We start from the raw sequence: 27,111 nt of genomic DNA on the forward strand, positions 1-27,111 counted from the left end.
TTGCTTCAAATTGATCAAAGTACATTTATTCATTATATAAAAAGATATTCATTGTCCGTAGGTCCATGTAACTTCTTATACGCTAAAAGATCTCCGGCATTCAAAGATGGTGGTACAGATGCCAAAGCCTTTTGGAAATGCTCTTGTTTCACACAGGTAGCCTGTAGTTCAGTTTCCTGCAACGCAACCAGGGCAGCCTGCAGGCAAAGATAACACATATCAGAATGATACAGCTGCATTTTTACAATTGTATGCTTTTGTTTGTCCATCTCATACAACCACATCCTACTAAAGCACAAGAATCAAGGGGGAAATCAAACAGATTATATAGTAAAGCTGATCTCCAGCCAAAAGGTTTTTATTTTTTTGGATGAAGTGGTAGTAATCAAACTGATGAGGCCAGAGAGATCCTGTCACTTCCTGTCCTTGTTTTATATATACACATTTTATATACACATACATAAACAAATTTTTTATATATATACATACATACACACACACATAGATACATACATACATACATACATATACATACACACACACACACACACACACACACACGTCTGTCTACAGGACAGAAAGTGGGTAAATCTCCCCAAATGGGTTACAGACAGCAATAACATCCTGAATAAAAAAAAATAAAAAGAGGGTTTGGCTGCAGTTAGGTTCTCTAGGTAAGCTGTGAAATGTGTACTGGATTGAACACACTAAATAATATTTAGGACAAACCTCTAATAACCTTTTTTTAAAAGATTACCGTAATTCCAGGCATAGTATATTTTACATACTGTAGTTATATGGGTTCAGCAATAAACCTCTGCAAGATGGATATCAATGCAGTTAGACATCGCTATTCAAGTGATCTCCACTTGTTTCCTCCACATTCTCTGATTGGAGGTGGAGAGCATGAAGTCCCCGCCTCTCCATCTCATCCAGTCAGAACACCTTGCATTCATTCAGAAAACGAAGCTGGAAGCAAGTGGAGATCACTGAACAGTGTCTACTTCAGCGATTTCCAGCTTCCAGGGGCATTGGTCAGGTATAGTGTATACACAGTACAGAGTTACATTGGTCCAATATATGTAAACATACACAACATATCTGGAATTCTTCTTTAACTAGTTCTGCCTGGCCTATAAACCAATGACAGTCGGGCGGGTGCTCTCCCATCCTGACATCCTCCCAGGCATGCAACTGGTGCACTCTATTCACCGTGCTGTGGCTCGATCTGTCATCCGCTGTGTCCACCAAACATACTGGATGACAGATCAGTGTACCGGGCGAAATGCACACAATGAATGGCATACTTGTTATTAGAGTATGCACGAGTTCATTTTTTGATTTATGCCTAATTATCACAAATAGTGATGTAGTTTGGTTTTGTGCTGCCCTAGGCAAGACTAAAATTGGGTGCCCCCTTATTTAAATGTTTCCCACCCCTTTTTGTTTAAGATCCAACCCTTCATGTTTCACTACTGCACCACCCTTCCTGAGCACCTGGCCAACCTCAGCACCCCCTCCTGAGCACCTGTTCCACCACTGCACCCCCCTCCTGAGCACCTGTTCCACCACTGCACCCCCCTTCCTGAGCACATGGCCAACCTCAGCACCCGCTCCTAAGCACCTGTTCCACCACTGCACCCCCCTCCTGAGCACCTGTTCCACCACTGCACCCCCGATCCTGAGCACCTGGCCAACCTCAGCACCCCCTCCTGAGCACCTGTTCCACCACTGCACCCCCCTCCTGAGCACCTGTTCCACCACTGCACCCCCCTCCTGAGCACCTGTTCCACCACAGCACCCCCCTCCCATACTACATACACACTGTACACTACATCTACTACTTATGCATATATTATCAACAAGTGAAAAACAGCAGCTTGCAGAAAACCTGATATATAAGGTCTTTAAAATAAATTCATATATATTCACTGCAGCACATTAAGGGTTACACGGCATGCACATATCTCACATACAGTATATACAGGTATACAACACATAATCTACATATACATATAATATTCCATCAACTTGTACTACTCTGTCTTGCTTTTTCCCTGTATGGGGACCTGAACTTGGCTGGCAGGGGCCCAGCTGGAGAGGGGCCTGTCCCTGTACAAATGTAATTTCAGGTCTCCCGTTGTACACAGATGTTTGTTGGGAGGAAGTTGCAGGACGTTGTGATCTCTCCATACCAGCTCTGGTCTGAGGTCTTACCGATATTTAACTTCTTATACATTACCCTGAGAATCAGTGATTTGTCTGTCAGGGAGATGGGACTTTCTGAATGTACAGGGGATCTGTCAGCAAGGTCACTCTGCGAGAAGCAGATAATTTAAATAAAAGTGGTGGGTGGACCTCCCAGAGAGCGGAGTGAGGAGCAGCAGCACAGACAGCAGTGTCCCTCGGCTAGCATAGCCACATCCTGTGATAGAGACACAGCGCACCCAGTGCTCGTAGTGTCCCTTCTGCCTAGAGGCAGCGCCTGATTGGTCACAGTGATCACATGGCACAGACAGGGTCAACATAGCCTATCTGTACCATGAGGTACTGGCCAATCACAGCTCTCACAAAAGTACATACTGGCTATAAATAAATACCATTCACAAAAATGTTTGCTTATAACAGTGATCATCACTGTTATAAGCCACCATAGTGTGATAAAATATCCTGATCATCTCCCCAGAGTAGTACAGTGTCACTATGGTAACACTGCACTGCTCTGGTCACAGTATGAAAAAAAAAAAAGTAAACAATTAAACCTTTTTTTTTTTACATACTGTCACCAATCCATATCCCTGATCACCACCAAACCAGTCCTATGGTGACACTGAACTGCACCAGTGACTATGTATAAAAACTGTAGAAATAAAATATTTAATTTCTTCATTTTCCAAAAAAATTGTTAAAAAAAATTACAACTTAAAAAAACTCGCCATGCTACTTACTGAATACCTTGGACTGTCTACTTTCCCAAAAGGGGTAATTTGGGGGGTATTTGTACTGTCTTGCAATTTTAGGGCCTCAAGAAATGAGACCTTCAGTACATCAGGATTAATCCATTTTAAAATATATATCCCAGTTTGTAGAATCTATAAATTTCACACAAACTAAATAATGAACACTAATTTGAGATATTTCTACAAAAGAAAACGTAACAGAATATGTTTTGGCCTAAATTTAAGAAGAAATAAAGTTTTGCAAAAAAATAATCGAACAGAAATGAATGATAGTTTTTTTTTCAAAATTTTCTGTTTTCTTGTTTACCAAAAAAAACCTAGTGCTGATTTAATACCACCAAAAGAAAGCTCTATCTAAAAAAAATGATAAAAATTTATTTGAGTACATTGTTACATGACTTAGTAATTGACATTTAAAGTGCGACAGCGGTAAAAGCTGAAAATTGCTGCAAAATTTACCAAAGTGTGGCACATCTGAACTGAATGTGGTGATTCTGTCCCCCCCACCTCAGATTAGGGCTGATCAGTGTTGCTCCTTCTTCCCATAAGGGGTCCCCAGCTAGCTTTGTCATCTTACCTTCATGTCTTCTCCCATTGAATGAGATGCATCACTGCTGGGTGTATGTCCTGAGAATTTTTTGGTGCAGTTGCCTATTGTTGGTGGGTTGTTGTTGTGTATGAGTTGTTATTTTCTGTTTTCCATTTTTGTTTTTTTTTTCTCTTTTTGTTGTGTTTTAGTTCTAAGCCTGGGTATGCCCAATAGGCTTCGTTTTGTAATATTTTTTAACCCAAACTTTTCAATAAAAGAGAATTTGTAAAAAAAAAAAATGTCGTAAACTGGCCTGAGCAGGCAGGGGGTGAAAGTGTCCGGTATTAAGGTGGTTTATTTTACAATCAACAGTGAGATAAAGAATTCATAAAACAGGGTTCCACATTTACTGACCTAATGATCAATACTGAACTGATTCTCACCTCTTTACACAGATTGTGAAGATCAGCACCAGAGTAAAATGGAGTATCCGCTGCCAGCCTTTCTAGGCACACATCAGAATGCAATGGCACCTTGTTAGTGCAGATTTTCAGGATGCATAGCCGTGCCTGTCAACATAGCAGAAAGCAAAACAATGAACAAGCCAGAATCTAAATCACAGCTAAGACAAAGTAATATAATAAAAAAAACACACAAGAGCACTAAGTATCTTTTTACTTCCACCCTATTCACTATTTTCATCATTCAATACCTGGCTTTCCCCAAGACAGTTACAATCACAGATCAATGTCAGAAGCCACCTCCACATTGTATCCCATATCTCCAGGCTGAACACAGAAGAGGATTTCTGTATTACCATCAGCTTCTGGCCATCATATTTGAGTGGATCATAATGTTCTGGTAAGCACACCGAGAATCAGCGGAACTATTTTATGTAAAGTGCATGCATACTGGATCATGAGTAACACTCCCACGTATTTATTCCCAATTACAGATCACAGTACCCCCATGACAATTCCTTTTTCTACATTTCTCTCCAGAAGCCCCAAGCCACCTTTGCTTAGCCATGATTCATGGTCACAGTCTACTTCCTGAATCAAGATGATGACCCACAAGCATTTACAGTGTAGTTTTGGCTTATTCACATATGTAGCATAGAGCAGTCCCTGCTGCTGGCTCTCGCCCCATGACTTGCTACAAATGTACAGAATTGTCATCTAATCATTGGGGATAGGGCCCTGAAATGTCAATGCCACTGACCACCAATGAAGGGGAATGGGGGTTAAATTTCACTGCCAGTGTCCATCAATGTGGGGAGAGTGTTAATGGTACCGACACCAGTGCTGGGAGCTATTATTGTGCCCATTGGCACCAATTTGGAGGGCTATTATTGCCTCTACTGACACCAATGTTCAGGGTTATGTTGTGGACCTTTTGAAATTATGTCTCAAAAACATGATTTATCAAGACATAATCCTATATAACATCAAGTCAGCATAGCCGGATGTTAAGGGTTAATTTGTCTTGGTTGGAAAGTCGAATGACCATCTAGCTAGAAAAATGTAAACGATGGGTGAAGGGATTTTTTTTTTTCCTCCTAGAGACAAATATACTATTTGAAGTTCTACAGGTGGTCAAACACCATTATTCAGACTTCTATAGCAGGTAAACATATACAAGGTCTGGACAGGACAATAGAGGAACCAAACGGATTGTCTGAGAGCTTACTCAAACCTTGCAGAGTGTGATAAACCAACAGACCTCTCAAACTATCACAATATGCTATTGTCCACCAAGGGTGAAAGTATTAATAGTTGTTTACTGTGACTCCAATACAAGAGCCAGGCAAACAGAGAGTTTTTCCCTACCCATAGAAAATGTGGTTCTGAAACATAAGTTAAATTCAGGATATTTAAAGCTAAAAAAAAATTGAATATATCCATCCACAGAGGTATACCAAAAACATATTATAAATGAGATGTTATAAAGGATAGGTTTTACACACCACCAAATATTCAGCAATGGGAACTATATATCACTAACTTGAGTATTGAGATGATGGAAAGTAAGATGTATTATAAACTAGCATTAGTTATATGTCTTATCAGGAAACAGACAGGATGGTATTTCAAGAAGGAATAACTGAATATACACCTATATTCCATGGTCCCTATTTGGAATATTATAGGTATGATCACTTATATATCTGGAAAAAGACGTATATTTAATCCCTGAAATTACCTTAAAATTCCACCCGAGGTATGAGTCATCTCAAATACTCAAATTGTTCTATGATACATGACCGCCATCTGGTGGGCAGGTTAGAAATAGCTTATGTACACACATTTCTCAACTAGCCAATCAAGAAGCCTGGTGGGAAGGTATCTTAGAACAATGGATTAGTGGCTATAAAAGCCCATGCACCTTTAAAAAGAAAAAACTCATCAAAAGAAAAACCTCATCAAAAGAAAACCCTGACTGAAGAAAGACCTCATTAGAAGAATCTGAAGACATCTGAAGAGACCTATCTATAACCCCGCTTCCATCCTTTCAAACTTCCAAAACTTTACTAAATTTCTAAATCTCTGTACTTCTAACTTCCTACATTCTCCCACACTATTGAACTCTATCTCACTTTCCCCTGTGGTCATCATTTTGAAGGCGTTCCATTGCCAGCTAAATCCACGGGAGAGTTTCATAGTCTGAATTCCGGGTGTGGTGAGACTATTAATTTAATTTTGCATTGCCTATTTTTCTGTTGTGTAGAGTCATAGAATTACCTTAGTGTATTACAACTATATTGGGTAGTTATATATATGTAGAGAGATCCTGTTCTACTGTTAAAATTGTTTGGTGCCATATTATAATTTTTCATATTTCATAATTTATTAAATATTAATAATTAGAGTATATTTTATCAGAGAATATCTTCTTTCAATCCTATGGCCACGGTTTGTGAGAATATAACCTTTGAGATACTCGAAATTATTAATTATTAATAAATTTATTTAATAATCAGATCATTTAAAAAATTGTTATATTGATTTAATTAGTTAGAAACCTTATTATTGTGTATTACATTGGTAGGGTATATCTTTGATTGTGTGTATTAATATTCATTTATCACCAGTCTTTTGCGTTTTGTGTTAATATATATATAATTTTTGTACATAAATACATTTTTATATTTATCTATTATAAGGCAAATTTTGTGTGTATGGTACGAAATCATATTGGCTAAAAGAATTCAAGGTATAATAATAAGTGGTGATCAAATTATCAAGGTGTCCAAATTATTGGTTTACTAAATATTTGCCGTATTTTAACGGCTGGAGGCACTGTAATATTTCATCTAAGGGAAAGGGACACGCCCTTTATAAGTAGAATATATCCTTACATAAACCACCACAGTTATTACTGCATCCATCAACACCAATACCAGGGGCTATTATTGACTCCAATGACTTCAATTTTGGTTGATATTATTGTGTCTGCTGACATCAATGTTGTGAGTTATAACTGCGTCCAGCGACACCAATGTTGAGGGTTATTATTGCGTCCAGCAACACCAATGTTGGGGGTTACTATCGCATCCATGGACACCAAGATTGGGGATTATTATTGCACAATTATTATTATTATATGATTATTATACACCAATACTGGGCGTTATTATTACTCCACTGACACCAACATGGAGGGTTATTGCTGCGTCCATTGAAACCAATAGTGGGGGCTATTATTGCCTCTACTGACACCAATGTTAGGGGTTATTATGTCTATCGACACCACTACCGGGGGATATTATTGCCTTCAATGACTCCAATTTTGGTTGTTGTTACTGTGTTTGTGGACAGCAATTTTGAACGTTATTACGGTGTCCAGCGTCACCAATGTTGAGGGTTATTATTACATCCAGCAACATCAATGATGAGGGTTATTATTACGTCCACCGACAGTAATGACAAGAGTTATTATTATGTCCAGGGACACTAATGTTGAGGGTTATTACTACGTCCAGCGACACTAATGTTGAGGGTTATTATTATGTCCAGCGACACTAATGTTGAGGGTTATTACTACGTCCAGCGACACTAATGTTGAGGGTTATTACTACGTCCAGCGATACTAATGTTGAGGGTTATTATTACGTCCACCAACACCAATGTTGACGGTTATTATTATGTCCAGGGACACTAATGTTGAGGGTTATTACTACGTCCAGCGACACTAATGTTGAGGGTTATTACTACGTCCAGCGACACTAATGTTGAGGGTTATTACTACGTCCAGCGATACTAATGTTGAGGGTTATTATTACGTCCACCAACACCAATGTTGACGGTTATTATTATGTCCAGTGACACTAATGTTGAGGGTTATTATTGCATGCATGGACACCAAGATTGGGGGTTATTATTGCCTCCACTTACACCAATACTGGGGGTTATTATTGCTCCACTGACACCAATGTTGAGGGCTGTTATTATGTCCACTGGCGCCAATGCAGGGGATTATTATTACTAGACTCACTGACACCGATGCAGGGGGTTATTATTATTGCCACCAATGCTGGGGTTACTGTACTTCAACTTCTTCAGTGTGCAGTGTGATACACTGCAAAAAAATGCAGCAGGACCAAAACTGACACTGCACGAAAATGTGCTGCTATTGTGTGTTCCTCTGGAAGTGGCAGGGGCTGCACTTGAGACCATCTAAAATTTTCAAGTTGGCCATCACTGGTCTATACCATGGGTTAATGCTGTCACATACAGGAAAAAGGACACTAGGCAAAAATCAACAGGCCAGCCCAGATGAGCTTTTGAAAGCCCACCACTACCAATTGTGCTCAGTTTAGATTAGCATCCTAAGTAGTTAGGACATCTCTCTCCAGACTCAAGACTCCTCGTGTGAATTTGTCCACATTCTGAGCTCTTTTCTTACTAACAAGCAAAACGGTAATGAATTTTGAAAAGTATAATTTTCCCCCCTTATTTCTTGGATCAAATATGGAGTAAGATATACACAGATGGATAGAGTGTATGTGGCAGGTAGCAAAAAATTTAATTCAATATCCAGTATTAGATTAGTTTAAAGAAAAAAATCTAGTATAAAGTCAAAGTATCTTCCACAACTTATTTATGAAGCGGAGCGCCAAGCCAGTGCTGGAAAAATGTGCCCTACTAATGGGTCTGGAGGACCAGAGCTGAGCTGTATTGATTTAGCTACAAAATGCAGAAACCAACAATTACCTTTTCATCTGGTGGTGGAATATAGAGTAGTTTATCCAGTCTGCCTGGTCGCAGCAAAGCATCATCCAGAACATCCGGCCTGTTTGTAGCAGCTACGATCATTACTGATTTGTTAACCACCTCCTGAAACTTGTCCTGGGAGTAGTATAAATAATCACATTTAATGTAAAGAACTTTTAATGGAATTAAATCTTTATGCAATTTTAAAGGATAACTAAACCCAAGAACACTTACTTCATAGAGAGCAGCTTACTATTCATTATATGAGGTGACTGCATTAGTTTTCTTTTTTAAGGTTAAAAGACATTTATAGCAAGTACTGAAAAGACCTGTTGATCCTGACAGAAATGGAGTGTCCTTACCATTTCCTGTGAGTTGACCTGAAAGCTTAAAAAAATCTCATCTTCTTTCTGTAAACTACTAATGCCCCCTCTCCCATGCAATGGAGATGAACAAAAGCAGACATGGCTGAAGGCCAGCCAGTGTGCTCCCTCTATAGATACAGTGGAGAAGTGAGCTTGTAGCCACCTAGGGCCAGGATTACCAGGTGAAATTTAGGGGGGGGGGGAAAGGAAAACTAATGGTGACTAGGTGCAACATATTACATTTTGTTTTTGAGAATAGATATAATTTATTTAACTTATTGTCCAACAAATATTGCTTCCTAGCAAATCTCTTTTTTGGAAAGTTAAAAAAAAGCTCTGCCCTTTATTTAATATTTTTACTTTCTGTGTATTATCAAATCTGTCAGGCTATAGGAAGAAAATGTCAAGTGAATCAATAAGGTGGTAAGAGTAGAAAGGTTGGGGCAACAAATTCTAGCACAAGGAGAATAAACAACATACAAGGAGAACAATGAAAATGTATGCATCACTACTAATGGATAATGGTCAAACCATCAAGAATGAATGAATGCATAGAGGAAAATCTCTGTGATTACATATTATTCATTATGTAGGGAAGAAGGCATGGTAGCCTGAAAATGAGTGTGTAAAGTTAAAAAAACAAACAAATGATGGCTGTAGGACATTAACGCAATATATATTTATTCACTCGTACATACACTATATTGCCAAAAGTATTGGGACGCCTGCCTTTACACAAACTTTAATGGCATCCCAGTCCACAGGGTTCAATATGGAGTTGGCCCGCCCTTTGCAGCTATAACAGCTCCAACTCTTCCGGGAAGGCCGTCCACAAGGTTTAGGAGTGTGTCTATGGGAATGTGTGAACATTCTTCCAGAAGCGCATTTGTGAGGTCAGGCACTGATGTCGGATGAGAAGGTCTGGCTCGCAGTCTCCACTATAATTCATCCTAAAGGTGTTCTATGGGGTTGTGATCAGGACTCTGTGCAGGCCAGTCAAGTTGCTCCACCCCAAACTCACTCATCCATGTCTTTATGGACCTTGCTTTGTGCTCTGTTGCGCAGTCATGTTGGAATAGGAAGAGACCGACCCCAAAACTCTTCCCACAAAGTTGGGAGCATGAAATTGTCCAAAATGTCTTGGTATGCTGACGCCTTAAGAGTTCCCTTCACTGGAATGAAGGGACCAAGCCCAACCCCTGAAAAACAACCCCACATCATAATCCCCCCTCCACCAAACTTTACACTTGGCACAATGCAGTCAGGCAAGTACCATTGTCCTGGCAAACGCCAAACCCAGACACATCCATTGGATCGTCACTCCAGAAAACACGTCTCCACTGCTCTAGAGTCCAGTGGTGGCATACTTTACACCACTGCATCCGACGCTTTGCATTGCACTTGGTGATGCAAGGCTTGAATGCAGCTGCTCAGCCATGGAAACCCATTCCATGAAGTTATCTATGCATTGTTGTTGTGCTAATCTGAAGGCCACACCAAGTTTGGAGGTCTTTAGCTATTGACTCTGCAGACAGTTGCTGACTTCTTCGCACTGTGCACTTCAGCATGCGCTGACCCTTCTCTGTCATTTTACGTGGCCTACCACTTCATGGCTGAGTTGCTGTTGTTCTCAGTTGCTTCCACTTTGTTAAGATACCACTAACAGTTGGCTGTGGAATATTTAGTAGCCAGGAAATTTCATAGATGGACTCATTGCACAGGTTGCAACCTATCACAGTACCACACTTCACTGATCTCCTGAGAGTGACCCATTCTTTCACAAATGTTTGTAGAAGCAGTCTGCATGCCTAGGTGCTGGATTTCATACACCTGTGGCCAAGGAGGTGATTGGAACACCTGAATCCAATGATTTGGAGGGCTAGCCCAATACTTTTGGCAATATAGTGTACATACACATACTATAAAGTGATCGCTTAGAGGCAAACTCCTGTGATATAGAACCCATACAGAGTTGGCAAAGAGTAGAATAATTTAAACACTTCCCGTCCGGCCCATGTATATAAACGGCCGGAAGGTGGCAGTGCAGGAGCAGGTGAACATTTATAAACGGCCTCCCCACTTGTGCGTGCGTGGAGTGTGCAACACCGGAGGACACAGTGGAACACCGATCGTTGTAAGGGACCTCTGTGTGCGGTCCCGATCATGTGATCACTGATTGGCCAATCAGTGATCAAATGAAGAGTAGTAAGCAAGATGTCACTTCTGACATCATTGCTTACTATGTGTGAAATCAGTGAATGATCACAGAGGTCACATAGTACAAGGCTATTCACAACAGCCTTGTACCATGTGAAAAGCTGTGACCAATCACAGCTCACACAGTATTTCTCAATGGCTGCAAGAATGCAGCCAGAGAGGAGAAATTATTGCTTTTATAGCCTTTATGGGTGTAAAAGCAATCAGTGTAAACAAAAAAAAAAATCATTACCCCCCACAAGTAGTACAATGTCACTATGGTGACACTGTACTGCTAGGGTGACAGTATGTAAAAAAAAAAAACAAATAATATAAAAAAATAAAATAAAAATGTAAAAAAAATTTTTTTTAGAAAAATTATATTTTTGGTTATAAACTAATTTGGGTTATTATTTTTTTTTTTACTAAAAAGATAACTGAATAAATGTTGGCCAAGATTTATGAAGAAAGATTATTTGCAAAATTTTATAAGAAAAACACTTTTTTTCAAAATTTTGGGACTTTTTCATTTATATAGCAAAAAAAAAAAAAAATTACAATGGTGAATAAATACCATCAAAATAAAGTTTTATCTGCATCAAAAAAATGCTAAAACATTCATATGGGTACAGTGTTGCATGATTGCGCAATTGTCATTCAAATTGTGATAGCGCTGAAAGCTGAAAATTGGCCTGGACAGGAAGGGGGTAAAAGTGTCTGGACTTAAAGTAGTTAATGGATTATATACATGTGCACCTTTATTTTAGTTTTTGATACAGTGGAAACGAATTAGAACACCTGTCAGAGATTTACTACTGTCTGTGTCCCCTTAGGGAAATTTACCTTTTTGCCCTGTTTACAGCTATCAAGAGTAAAAATGTGAAAATGGGAGAAAATCCCAAATGTTGGGTTACTACCAGAACAGCAGTAGGAGGGGAAATCTTCTAATGGGGACACTAGTTCTGGTGACAACCAAGGATTCTCTCACTTTGGATGGAGTTCCTCTCACTTCCAGTTTTAGCTATGGGACAGGAAGTGAAGGAAAATCTCCCCAATGGGACACAGATGGCAAAAAAGGGGGTTATAAGCCTCACTTATTCTATCCAAAATGAAAAAAGCTTTGGCTTTTTATTTCTATTTCAACGATTTAAGGTTCAAATGCTTACCATAGCTACTTACCAAAGGTTTCCAAAATGGTTTTAGATATATTTGTAATTTATAAGTGTGTTTTTTGATCATTTTTTTATATACTTTTTTAAAAAGGTAAATTAAATTATACAGGTATATGTGAATTATGGATAAATTACAGCACAGATATCTCCAAATATATTGGGACGGTGTTGTTGTTTATTAAGGCTACATCCACACTGCTCTGTATGAAAAACGCATCAAAAATGCATCTGCATTTTTGCTGCAATTTTTCAGCATTGTATAAAAAAAAAAAAGTTTTTCCCTTATCACTTCCCACTATTCTAATGTGATTTTCATGCAATTTCCAGTGACTACTGATGCGACTTTAGAAGTTCTCAAGCCTGGGTTCACAGAATTGCATGACAAAGGAAATCACATTATATTCCGACTTCAGTGCGATTTCAGCCCCATAGACTTCTATGTTATCTCATTGAAGTCGCATCAGCATAGATAAGAAGCATTCATATGGACTTTGATGGATCAGTGTTTTTTTTCTTTAACCGCTTTTTTTTTTTTTTTTTTTTAATGGGGAGGTTTACTTTATCTTCCAGCTACACACTGCAGAAACGCTGTCCCCACTTTCAGGTTTATGGGTATTTTAGGTCCTTTTTGGAACACTAGTACATTTCAGTCCACAAGCTTGTTTCCACAATTACTGCATATAAATGTAATGCTTTTCTTTTATTGATGTTACAGTATGTCTTCGCTGATCTCTCTCTAACCACAAATGCAACAGTGGCATGAAAGATCACTTTATGGCCTGCTGAAAAGCACTTTTACAAATTGATTTGATAAGCAATGTTACAGCTGTGACTGTAAAATGCAACTTCTGTTTTTATAATCACATCTCCCCACGAAAGAAGTACCTTAAAATAATGAAAAACCATTTTAAAACAATATAAGTTTTGACTCTAATCAAACTTTCTAAGATCCCTCTACCATGCTATTAGTCAAGTTGGAAGAAAAAAAAAAAAAAAAACTTACAGGTTCATCGTGGCAGTACTCATAATCACCTTCCAACAATTTGTGGCTGCCTCTCCGTTCTGTAGTCTTTAGTCCAACGCCATCCAGTTCATTCAGGAGAACGGAAAGGATTCTCTCCTGTACACCAGAACCTGTCCTGGCCTCTGATCGGCACCCTACTATAGCATCAATCTCATCCAGAAACACGATTGCTGGTGTGCTGGCTCTTGCCTGTCTGAAAAGCTGTAAAGATAAAAGAGAAGAAAATCAACTTTGAATCAAGGTTGTTACAGGAAAACCAGTCAGATTTTGGATTTCGTTCTCTAACTCTCATCAAGAAACAGAAACATGAACTAAAATATTAATATTTACCTGTGCTAATGTCTTCTCTGAGTCACCCACATATGGTGAAAAGAGATCAGCACCACTGACAGAGAAGAAAGCGCAATGGCAGCTCGTCGCTAAAGCTTTTACCAGCGTGGTTTTAGCACATCCCGGTGGCCCATAGAGCAGAACTCCTTTTGGCAGTGTCAGACCCATTCTCAGGAAAGCTTCAGGATACTTCATAGGCCACTCAATGCTCTAGATAAAAATAAACAAAAAAAAAAAAAAGGATGGGGGCAGTTGAAGATCTTGGTTTTATATATATTTTATGTCCAACATTTCAACTTTCTGAATAAAGTGGAAAAGAGAACTAAACACTATCATTTTATGCTCAATTAAAGATCACATATAAACTGCTCTACAAGGGCCAAACTTGCAGTGGATTCCCCATCCCATACTCCAGGGGGCCCGTGCGGCCGCTTCCCTGTCACATTCTGTTTTACACTTGGACAGGAGGGGTGATGAGGCAGTATATACAGGAAAATGTCCTCCTGCAACCACTGAAAGCTGGCTTCTCCTACTTTCCCACTGGCATTCAGCTGCAGGAGGAAAATGTTCATTATGCTATTCAAAATTAAAAAAAAAATAAATCGAAACTTTGAACCATTTCATTGTGGTCCACAACCGGTTATCAAACTACTTAACCACTTCCCATCTGGACGCTGTATATAAACAGCCGGACGGTGGCAGTGCAGGGTCGGGTGGCCGTTTATAAAACGGCCTCCCCGTCCCCTGATTGTGCACGCTCCCTGGTGCCCACTGTGTCCTCCGAACACAGTGGAACACCGATTGTCGGACAGGACCTCTATGCGAGGTCCCGATTATGTGATCACTGATTGAAAAATCAGTGATTACATGCAGAGTAGTAAGCAATATGTCACTTGTGACATCATTGCTTACTATGTGTGAAATCTGTGAATGATCACAGAGGTCACATAGTACAAGGCTATTCACAAGAGCCTTGTACCATGTGACAAGCTGTGACCAAGCACAGCTCACACAGTAGTTCTCAATGGCTGCAAGAATGCAGCCAGAGAGAAGGATAAATGATTGCTTTTACAGCCTTTATGGGTGTTAAAGCAATCAGTGTAAAAAAAAAAAATCTTCATCATCCCCCACAAGTAGTGCAGTGTCACCATGACACTGTACTGCTAGGGTGACAGTATGTAAAAAAACATACAAAAAAAACAAATCATATAAAAAAAATTAAATAAAAATGTAAAAAAAAAAAAATGTTTAAAAGTTATAATTTTTGGTTATAAACTAATTTGGGTTATTTAAATTTTTACTAAAAAGATAACGGAATCAATTTTGGACAAGATTTATGATGAAATATTATTTGCAAAATTTTATAAGAAAAACACTTTTTTTCAAAATCTTTGGACCTTTTCATTTACATAGCAAAAAAAAATAAAAATCCCAATGGTGAATAAATACCACCAAAATAAAGCTTTATCCATCTCAAAAAAATGCTAAAAAATTCATATGGGTACAGTGTTGCATGACCGTGCAATTGTCATTCAAAGTGTGATAGCGCTGAAAGCTGGCCTGGACAGGAAGGGGGTGAAAGTGTCCGGACTGGAAGTGGTTATAGGGGCCCTCGCTCTTCACAAAGTTGAGCACCCCTGGCGTACAGCATGCATGGAAAGTAAATAGCCGGTATAAGAGAGCTATGGGTGTAGCATACAGCTTCCCACTGCAATGAATAGCTGTATGCTGCTACAGGAGGGTTTATACTGGCATCTCAATTCAAATGTAAGTGCAGCGCTAAAGCATAAGTGACAAATACAATCATAAAGTGCTTATGTGAATACAAGTGTTCATACAATATTCCAGTGAAATAAATCAAATAAAACGTCTCAGATCACATAGAATCATAAAAACCTCTAGAATTCTGAATATCAATAGTATGTGGCACTGCAGGTCACAGAAGTGCCAAGTGATACATGTGTGCTTATTTAGCAATAATGGTGATTATACATAGTCCGTGACATACATGAATGTTCAACCATGGACGCATTCTGCATCCACGAAATGTCGTCTTTAATCATAGCACTTTAAACCACCAATTGTGCAAAATACTAAATTATTAAATATAGAATATCCCATGTAATGCAACTTTAAATAAAAGTATCCATTAATTATTAACGTCCTTCAAGTGCAGCTATCCTTTATCTTGTGCAATACAGTTCAAAAAAAGTGCTCTGCGCAAACCAAATGCTGCTAATTATAACGTATCCCTCAACGTTCGTCTTCAGCAGTGAGCCACCAGCACATGCGAAAACTCACCGGACAGAACTGACCCCTTGCTAGAGCAGGTCAGTCAGCACTTTCCCCCCAGGGGGTTAATCATCCAAGGCACCACCATCCCTTCCTCTCACCACAATCAGGGATTTAATAAAATGGAGAAGATAAACGGCTCCAACAGTGTAAAAAAAGTAAGGCGACCGACATATAAAAATTAAAATCCATAAGCTATCATGCTGTGGCTGTGCATTCCGCCCTGAACCTGGGTTACGCAGCATTTTTATCATACAACACTGGCTTCACTGTGACAAGCCCAAGCCCTGTTAGAGTCTCCAATTACTTGAACCTCCTGCCAGGTGTCTCCAACGGTCCAACGTTCCTTCCTATAACACCGCCTTGGCGTTCGTTTTGTCGTATAGAGGTCATCAGGAGGCATCTATCTAACTGAGCGCAGGTGTTTAATAGGTATTTATTCTGCATCCACAGTTGTACACCCAAGCAGAAAATGATACAACTGCTGGTGTACACCGTGGTATAGCAATGTGCAGCTATTCAATAGAAGAGGCTGAATGCTGCACCCCTGGCTAGGCTACGCCAGCTATTTCCACTCCGTGTACCCTGTATGCCCTCTTGTGGCCACGTGCATAAAGCATTATGCTAAACCCCACTGGTATTAGGTGTAGGGCATGGGGACATGCGAGTATTATTTGCTTCCTTTGTGGGTATTTTTAGATCCTGAAAAGCAGTCCTCTCTGCAAAGTCACTTTAGCACAACTAATGGCCTCATTGTCTGGAACATGAAAATAGCATCTCCCCCTTCCTCCTCCCTGGTAATCTGGCCACAGTCTGCTATTAATATCCTGGATGAGTCCTGAGAATCAGAATAAACCAGATATATATCTCGAAAGAACTTAGAATTTCTTATGGGTATAAATGATTGTCAGTGTAAAAGACTGGAAAATTCTCCTTTACCCGTCGCTCTAATTCTTTCTCTCTTACATAATTTGTCTACCAGTCCTTCCTTTTCTGTCACTTTTTCACAAAAAAAAGGTTGTAAATAATCTACAAATGCAGAAGCAGGGATTCTACATCTCACCTAAAGTGATACTAAACACACATTGTTTAATATACATTATCCCTTCTTTTTATGTGTATGGATGATGGCACTGTATTTATTTTATTTAAAAAAAAAAAGAAACAAACAAAACAAAAAACAAAAAAAACCCGCAACATCGAAGTACCTTTTTTCCCTAATCGATATAAAGCTGTCACATGACCCAGCAGGAGGAGCTTCTAGTCCTCTGCTGTGGGTCACATTTTCAATTAAAGAAAAAAACAAAACACCCATTGGGGTACAGAGTAAAAATAATTAATATCAATAAACGGTTTTAAATTATCATACAAATATATATTTGAAATCAAATCTCTATTATTTTTTGACAATATCATGGTGTGGGCAGATTTCTACCAGTCACAGGCTGTATCACGCCTCTCCAGCCTGTGTCTTAGAATGGCAGGGAGTTGAAGCCTCCATCAATCAAGATGCAATATCCCATCCCCATGGTGTTTAGCTGATTAGTGAGCGCGGAGGGAGGGAGTGGGCTGTCATTTACTACTGTGTAAACGCCCATGTGTGTGACTCTGTAGTCACATAAATTGCTAACATGTGAATGGGGAAATGCTCAGAATAGAAGCACACTAAAAACTAAAGCATGTAGCTGCCAACACTGCTCTGCAAAATCCCCAACTGCATTGGGAATATGGTATGGACAGAAAGGGGAGACAGAGAACAGCAGGATCTACCAGGTTTTTTTTGAAGAATACAAAAAACGAATCCCAATGAGTATGAACAGCATGCAATACAGTATTTCTATGGTTTTTATGATGGTTTAGTGACACTTTAATTTGCTTCATTGTGTACAGTTTACCTAGGTATTCCACATATTTCTATAACTGTATGGTATTTTTATGCCTGATTATCGGCTTTAATGTCTGGATTTTTTAACACTATCAATTTAGAGTTTGTAAAAAAATATCTAATTCGAAAACTGTACAAAAAGAAATCTGTTTCTAAGCCATAGACAAATCTGAATTTTAATTCTTGCAATAATTTTAAGATGCAGAATGGCATTTCTGCAGACACAATGAATTGCCATAACACCATCTTGCACACTTAGGGATCAGACAGTATTTTACCTGTTTCAGTAAGAGTTTAACATTCTCAAGGCCCCCTATTTTCTCCCAGTAGACTGGCTTAAACTCCACCTGTCCAATAGCACTACGAGCGGTAGAAGGACAAATCTTTTTAAAGGCTTCATAAAAATGTGCTCTAGTGACTTGATTCTCCTGACTGTCCTGTAAGAAAACCATAAGTTAATATGACTTCTTTATCATCATCATCATGTAGTTTATGCTCAGCGCAACCATTTTTGAAACAATGTTTACAGACTAAAATCTCAGCTTCTAACATTTAATCGCATAAACAAAACTGCTGCAAGGGGCTTATCATTTACCACTGTTAAGTGAACTTGTGATCAAGTTAAAGACCTTAAAGTATCATAATATTCTTAATAGGCAGTAAATAGGTTTTAAAACAAACATTCACTGGCCTCTGCAGCTGCAGACACTGTGGAGAAATACATCCTCAAAGTTCCTAGCAGTCAGTCCCAGCCTGCTTCCCAGCTACCTAAGCAGTGTGTTTGTAGTCTTGTAAACATCCAATGTAAGCACAGAGCAGGTGCTCAAAGCTGGAGAGAAGCAGACTCGAACAACAGACAAGTCCGTTTACATCCAATTTAATATGGATCCAGAGAGCTCAATTTTTAAACTTTTGCAAAAAAAATAAATAAATAGAAAAATGAAGGGACATGGATGTCACAAAAGTGTCATCCACTTCATTATGCTCTGATTCAGCACAAGACTTGTTCACAGATCCCCTGCTGATTGGACCAGACATGGCCTGTGTGAAACGGGCCTAAGTAGAAATTACGCCACAGTGCCTGCATCTACTGAGGTCTACAAGGGCGGATCATTTTACAACACCCCCTTGCTCTACATGACAAATTGATTTTCAACAATAGTCGTATAAAGAAATGAATATTAGGAATTGCCAGGAAAAAAAACAAACTGAAAATTGTAGTGTCCCCTTAGACTAGAGGATGCCAGTGGAGAAGTTCCCTTCTACACATTAGCAGTCTATTGAAAAGTGCCCTCTTACATTGTTGGGCAGTATGGATGTGACCCTTACATTGGATGCCAGTGGAAAACTGCCCCCCGAAATTGATGGTCAGTGTAGGCGGGTGATTAAGATCAAAACAGACAAATGTATATACTCTCCAACGACTCAGGAGAATCAATGCCAGGGGACGGCCAGGGGAACAAGAACATGAGTAGCCTATGGATATCGTTCCAGAGATGCAGCTCTCCTCAGATGGGGAATTCAACAACTAGAAAAAAAGCATACAAGTGGCACAAACACCTAGAGCATTATCCAAGGTTTATTTAGAATATAAAAAAGGACAAAAAAAAAAACATACTCATAGCATGTATGTAAAGCCTGTAAGACCATGGAGATTGCCACACACGAATGGCAGTATCTCTGACTGATGGTGCAGTCAGCCCCCTGACGCGTTTCAGAGACTAATCCCTTTCCTCAGAGATATGATAAAGATCCACCATTGCTCACAGCTCAAGGAAACTTGAGCAAATTGAGGAAAACTAGGGATCCACCGAACCCTAGCTGAGAAAGCCCAGCCTAAATTATTTGTGTTAACAAACACTCCTTTATGATTCTTGTCCATGTTACAAAACATTCCATCCAAGCGGATGTAGCCTCATCTTCCTCAACGTTCGATGTGTTGTGCATTCCAAGATGTTTTTTTTTTGTGCTGCATAGTTGTACCGAGTGGTTTCTGGTTGCACAGCCATTGTTCACTGGATGTTTTTTGTAACATTCTGAGTTAAAGACACAGACTGTTGTGTGGGAAAATCCTAGGACACGTGTCAAACACTAATGCAGGCCATAGAGGGGTCGAAAACCGGCCTTTTTTTTTTAAAAAAAAAAAAAAAGGAAAAATCGGCCGATCGGCCGACGTTACCACCAACGGTAAAAAAACAAAAACAAAAAAAACCCGCCATTTAATTACTTCTGTCCCTTGCTATTATATTTGACATGAAAAATGATTGTGGTTGCAACAACGTATCCATTTCGGATACAGATGTTTTTATTTGGATACAAATAGATACATTGTTGCGACCGCAAGACTTTTCATATAAAATATAATAGCGTACTGGAATTCTTATTCTTTTTCTTCTTCTTCTTGCAGGTCATGGCTCATGCGCAGATTTTTTATCGGTAAAACGATCGGCTGATTTGCCCATAATTGCCGGGAAAAATCGGCTGATCGCCAAAATCAGACGATTTTTTTCCAACTTTACCGATAAAAAAAATGTGCCAAAACCCCTAAAAACGGCCGACCAATTAACCCACAAACGGTGTGAAAATCGGCCGATTTTCGACCCGTCTATGGCCTGCATAAGCCCTCAGGCCAAATCTGACCATCCAAGTAATTTCATGTGACCCTTGCACCTCTCCTGCAGCACCCCACCTTGTCTCAGCAGTCAGCAGCAGAGAAGGGGACCGAACTCCTCCGCCAGACTCTGCCCTTCCCCATTTCAACAGTCAGCAGCAGAGAGCACAGAAGTCCTACAGATCCTGTGCCTTGCTGTGCAGCTGCAGCCCCCCCCCCCCCCTTGTCTCAGCATTCAGCAGACTCCGGCAGATGATTCAATCCCTCCACTGGTTCTCCTCCAGACCCCGCACTGTTTCCCAGCTCCACCCTCAGCTTTTTCCTGGTGGCAGAACAAGGTAAGGAGGTTCATTGTGATGTAAAGGAGGGTGGGGGACACTTGACTTCTGATGATGGGGGAACTCTTGGCAACTGGTGTAAGGGGTGTGGGTTGCTCTGGACATCTAGTCTTACAGATATGACTGTCTCTTTGAGGGCAAACATAATGATGCTGCGGCCCACAATGAAACCAAGTTTGATGCCCCTGCCCTAGGAGGTCAATGGCTTAAAAAAATACCCAAACCAGCTTGTCTGGCACAATCGGTCATGACATGGTCAAAATTTATGAGTTCACATTTACTCCCCTATTGTGGTGTTTTCTGTGAGCCCTAAAGTGGTTCTACAGGTTGAAAGTTTTTTACTTTGATGCATTCCATGCATGAAGGTAAAACACCTTCAGTATGCAGCTCCCCCGCAGCCCCTTCTAATACTTACCCAAGCCTGAACGCAATCCAGTGTTGTGCATGAGAGCTGCTGGTCTCCCTGGTGTCCGACTCCTCATTGGCTTAAAGAGCCATTGGCGCCCGCTGCTATTAATCACAGCCAGTGAGGGAGGGAGTGGAGATAGGGCCAAGCCCCATTCTGTGTGTTTTATGGACACAGAGCGAGGCTCAGAAGCAAGCACACACAAGTGCCCCCAGAACGAGTGGCAGAGTCAGGAGCGCCAGTGAGGACCCGGGAATGGATGACTGGAGCTGCTCTGTGCAAAATCAATGCACAGAGTAAGTATGACATGTTTGTTATTTAACCTCTTGGCGCCGGCCGCACGCAAATGTGCAGCCTCCCAACGTCTGGGCCTTGACTCCGAGAGGCTGCACATTTGCGTGTAATTAAGAAAAAACATATGTGCTGAGAGCGAGCGCGCCCTGCGCACTCCCAGCACACATGTCCAGTACTCACGGAAAGGTCCCGATCTCTTTCGATCAGGACCTTTCCCGAGCATTTGACCACCGTGACGGCGAATCACGGCGGTCACATGACCCTAAAACCCTGCCCCGCCTCCAGGCTTCTGAAACTCTTAAAGGGCCGGGAGGCGCCAGCTCCAAGGGTTAAAAAACAATGTTTGCATGATCAAAAAATTGCAAGAGCAAGCAGTTGCGCCTAATATATTGTTCAGGGAGTATATAAAAATTATACTAATATGATGGCTAATGTAAGAATTTATTGTAATACTTGTAATCCTTTAACACATATTTAGCCAAAAGTCCTTGTAGACGCATCTTTTACCTGGTGCACCTGGAGGACAACTTGCATAGCAGCTTCGCGGCACAGCGCAGTGAGATCAGCCCCCACATAGCCCACTGTCATGTCAGCCAAGACTCCAACATCCACATCACTGCTGACAGGCATATTAGATAGGAGTACTTCTAGAATGGCTCTTCTCTGGCAAAGTGTGGGGGTTCCAATGATAACCTACAGTAGAGAAACAGTTTTATTTTTACAAATCTTTTAATTTAGACTACAAGGATTCATTGAATGCAATGTAATATAGAATAAACCCGAACCTTGTAACAAAGTCAACTCCAGGTAATGAAATACTGCCAATTTACTATGAAGACATTTATCACTGCATAATTCTCTGATCTTGCACATGAGTGTTCAGTCTTGATCAGTCTGTTTTTCAGGGGGATCCAGACTGAACCACAAAGTGTCTATGGGCAGTTGTATGCATATGTTTTTGTTTTGGAAATTACATTCATTCTAAAATAGAATGTTAAAAGAATACTACTATAGGTAATTACCTCCCTGTCAAATCTCCCCGGTCGTCTCAGCGCTGAATCTATGGCATCAGGACAGTTAGAAGCCGCAACAATAACCATTTTGTTATCACTGTGAATCCCATCCATGAGTGTCAAAAGCTGAGCAACTATGCGGTTTTCTGGGGCATTACTTGAACCTCCACGTTTAGGACACATGGACTCAATCTCATCAATAAACAGGATGCAAGGACCTCCTTGAGAAATGTCTCTGGCGCTCTCAAAATACTTTCTCAAGTTCTCCTCACTCTCTCCAGGCCTTGATCCATGAATTGCTGGCCCACACAGGCTAATTAGACAGGCTCCAACTTGACTTGCGACAGCTTTCACTAAAAGAGTTTTTCCAACTCCAGGAGGACCAACTAAAAGAAGGCCTCTTGGACATGTTAAACCTAGTTTAGTTAAGGTCTTTTGATAGTGAAAAGGTAAATTGATGATCTCACGGAGAGAAGCACATACTTCCTCCATTCCAGCAACCTTGTACTGAGGAGCACTGTCAGCTATGTGCTTGTACCACTCCAGTGTTATGACTTCTTTAATGTCCAAGCTTGTCTTTGCCGTTATCAAGCCAGCACCACCAGTTACACAGTCCATGTCTATTACCTCCACAATCACAACTGGTGAGTTGTCGGTCGTTTTTACAACATATTGAGGTAACACATACAGGTTTCTTAGCAAGTCCTTCACCACCTCATGAAGCAGTGATTCAGACAAAGCCAATTTCACTTCCAAAGTCCTCAGTACCACTTTCACGGTCACCCTTTTTAACTTGATGGAATTTAAGACTTTTAAAGAACTTAAATAAACTGAATCTGTGTGGTCTATTGTAGGTTTTGGCATTGTAGAGCACATGGAGTCAACTTGCAGAAAGCCATCAGAAAGGTCCTTCCTTGACCAAGCTGTACAAAGACAATTGCCTCTTGGTAATGATATCAGGATCGGGAAACCTACTTTAACTTCCAGAAGAGACATAGCTTTTGGACCCAATCTACATCTTTGTGAACCATGGTCTTCATAATCTAATGGCAATAGCTTAAGCTCTGTGTCCATCTGTAACAAAATAGCATAGCAGTCATATAAATGGACAACAGTATGAGATAAAAGTTTATGTATAGCCAAACCTTTTTTTTTTTTTGGGATACAGTGGTAAAAGGGTTAGAACATCTTTCTGACTTTTATTGCTGTCTATGTTCTGTTGCGGTCTATGGGAAGAGTCCCCCCCTTTATTTGCACTGGTGAACGGGGATGAGTGAACCCTGTGTTTGGCTGAACCTGGAAATAAACGGTCAGTGCTGGACCAATCAGCTGCAGAGAAGCATTCATCATTGACCTGACATGGCCACAGGGAAAGCCTTGCCTGTAGCTGATTGGTCCGGCACTTACAACTTACTTCCGTTTTTGAACCAAACCTAGGCCCGTCTCTACTGGGGATCATTGTCACTGAGACAGGAAGTGATGTGAAATCCAAAACGTTACAATTATCACTGAAGCACGAATAAGAGAGAGATTTCTTTCAATATGGATGTTTGTTCCTGTGACAACTGTCTAGAAGGGGAATATATATCACTTTAGACTGATTTCCTCTCACTTCCTGTTGAGTCTCCAGGACTGAAAGTGAGTGGAAATCTCACAGCAAAAGATGAACTGAAAGGTCTTTTAACCTTTCAATACTCCATCCAAAACTAACAACAAACATGTTTTGGCTATACGTAAACTTTAAATATTATCTAGCATCATATCACCCATATTATGCACACTATTTAGGTATCATCTTATTGGTTTGCAAATTCAATACATTTTGCATACTATTTTTAGAAGGTTAACTTGCCAAGAGTTTTTTTAGGGTTCAGCCGGTGTGTTCATCTGGCACACTGGGTGTGTAGCTCCGCTGCATGGAACTCTGGTGTTTCATGGCAGGCAGCCTAAGAGGCTGACAGTTGCTGTGGCTGGCTGGTGCACCTACTGGTGTGTAGGTTTACGGCAGTGAGGGCCCAGGAAATAATGCCTGGAATGCAAGAAGTCTGCATTTTGGAAATTCATCCCTGGGTGCATACTACCCAAAGCGAACATACCACTAAGTGCACCGTCCAGTTGCAGCAGCATTCAACTTCTCAAAGTTTGATAGGCATCTTGTAGTGGGGTTGGAGGGTGCAACTGTGCCCTCCGCCTGCAGATAAATGCTCACTGGGTATGGGGCCTAAAAGAAAAAAAATCCAGACAAATCTTGCAAGCTGAATTCTAGTCAAAAGGTTTTATTTTGAGTTTTTTTTAACACGGGAGTTATATCATCCTGGCCTAGCCAATGACTCTGAACCTGGAAGATCTGGATACAAAGAAAACAAACAAACAGAGGGCGCACCGGCCTAGTGCATTATCGTAAAAAATATTTATTAAAAGGATAAAAAGTAAGTATCGTACTCACAAATGACATACAGGACAAAGGCACATCACACTAAACAGTGGTGTCCAATCCACACTGCATAGAATTCCAAAAATGGAACCCTGGACTTCCAACTGGCTAACGCGTTTCAAGGACTCAGCCTCTTCCTCAGAGCCAGTGACTTTGGATTACCCCGGTCCATTGAGGGGAGCAAGGAGTGCATATTCCAGGACATCTGAATTGTTACCATAGCCTTTTCGGAGTCCATTCCCAGAGCAAGAGTAGAGTCTGCTGTGTTTACGTTGCCTGGAAGATCACCACTGCAAGTGCTGGTCATGTCAAGTAATGCAGACATCACAACACTGGAACAGATCACTTTGCAGGGTACATATGCCACAATGAGCAATTATTCTGTGCATACTAGCACATTATGGCAAAAAGACCTGGGGGGAGGGGGGGGGGTTAAAATTTGCCATTTTACTGACAGTTCATGTCTGCTTTTGGTTGCGAAGCTCTGTGCCTCTATTCTAACCACTGTGTGCATCCTGCAGCTATAAGGAACCCATAAATGTAATAATAACCACAACAAATACTAACCTTATCCATAGGACATCAGGCTGAGGTCAATGTAATGATGATAAACGCATTCCACCCTTAAAACACCTAGAGGAGAGTTTAATCAGAATGAGCATACCATACCATATACTATACAACATTCCATTAATCTTCCCCTATACTATACAATACCACTACACTATACTATATATCCCCTATAATAGTCAGTATTTAATATTGTCCCATATACTATACCATCTACTACAGACCATCCCATACCTCCTCATATACTAGACACCACCCTATATACCATACTAGAACATCCAGTAACAGACTATACACTATACCATACCAGAATGTATACTATATCATACCACCATGTACTATTCCATCAAATATTCTATGCCACACCATACCACTCTACAATATTACCCCAAGTACTATACCATCCAATATTATACCATCTACTATACACCATACTATACCATCCAATATAAATTATATACCGTATACTATACTATCCAATATTCTGTATCATTCCATATAACATATCATACCATTCTATACCTTCCCATATACTTTACATCACCCGATATACCATACCAGAACATCCAATATCATATACTATACACCATCCTATATACTGTACTATATCATACCACCCCATCATAGACCATCCAATATTCTAAACTACACCATACCACCCCAAGTACTATACCATCCCATATACTATACCATCCAATATAAATTATATACCATACCACCCCTTATATTATACACCATCCTATATACCGTAAAATATCATACCACCCTATCCAATATCATATACCATACCACCCACTATACACCATCCAATACATCCTATCCAATATTTTATACCATCCAATATAAATTATATACCATACACCACCCTATTTACATGCCAGAACATCAAATATCATATATACCATCCCACCCCATATACCATACACAGGGGCGGACTGACAACTCATGGGGCCCCCGGGCAATAGGGGATCAAGGGGCCCCTGTGTCCTTCCCAAACTCAAAAAAGCCTATGAAAAAGGTACCAGGGGCATTTCATGGGGCCCCCTACTGACCCCGGCCCTCGGGCAGTGCCCGACTTTCCAAATGGTCAGTCCGCCCCTGACTATACACCATCCTATATACTGTACCGTATCATACCATCCCATATACTATATTGTAGCATCTACTATACACCACCCCATACTATATCATCCAATATTCTATTCCATAACCATACTGTACTGTACAGCATCCCATACAGGGTTTGCACCTCATCCCTTTAAACCCGACCACATATTCATTACACAGGTTCTGGGGCTGATTAAGGTAGTCACTAAACTCACCGAGTACTTTATCTGCAATCAGCCCCATAATCTGTGTAATGAATATGTGGTCGGGTTTAAAGGGATGAGGTGGCAACCCCAACCCTTAATCCCATATCTCATCCCATTCCATACACTGCTCCACACATGTGCCTCCACCATCAACTTCCGGGTTCCG

At 40.3% G+C, this 27,111-nt stretch overlaps 1 protein-coding gene across 2 annotated transcripts; it reads right to left on the minus strand.

Annotated features, from left to right (window-relative positions):
• On the minus strand, positions 1-27,111 carry AFG2B (AAA ATPase AFG2B). Of its 2 annotated transcripts, XM_089670308.1 has the most exons (10): positions 27,069-27,111; positions 25,630-25,695; positions 22,638-23,702; positions 22,123-22,308; positions 18,245-18,403; positions 13,790-13,999; positions 13,439-13,660; positions 8,703-8,837; positions 3,933-4,058; positions 1-197 (listed from the first exon to the last, which is right to left on the minus strand). In XM_089670308.1, the coding sequence occupies exons 2-10, from the start codon at positions 25,636-25,638 to the stop codon at positions 33-35; spliced, it is 2,277 nt and encodes a 758-aa protein (XP_089526434.1). In that variant the 5' UTR covers positions 25,639-25,695; positions 27,069-27,111; the 3' UTR covers positions 1-32. The 2 variants fall into 2 exon arrangements, with proteins under 2 accessions (XP_089526434.1, XP_089526435.1); XM_089670309.1 differs by lacking the exon at positions 27,069-27,111 and having other exon boundaries at positions 25,630-27,034.

Source organism: Staurois parvus, unplaced genomic scaffold (assembly GCF_062004578.1).
Source record: "Staurois parvus isolate SC_StPar_1 unplaced genomic scaffold, SC_StPar_1.0 ptg000089l, whole genome shotgun sequence".
Classification (NCBI taxonomy): domain Eukaryota; kingdom Metazoa; phylum Chordata; class Amphibia; order Anura; family Ranidae; genus Staurois; species Staurois parvus.

Bases quoted from the DNA above. Each gene is read 5' to 3' on its own strand.
- AFG2B (XM_089670308.1), bottom strand. The intron at 14,000-18,244 runs GTAAAATACTGT...ATTTTTATCTAG, and splicing joins TTAAACTCTTACTGAAACAG to AGCATTGAGTGGCCTATGAA. The intron at 198-3,932 runs GTGAGAATCAGT...CTTTGCCTGCAG, and splicing joins TTCACAATCTGTGTAAAGAG to GCTGCCCTGGTTGCGTTGCA.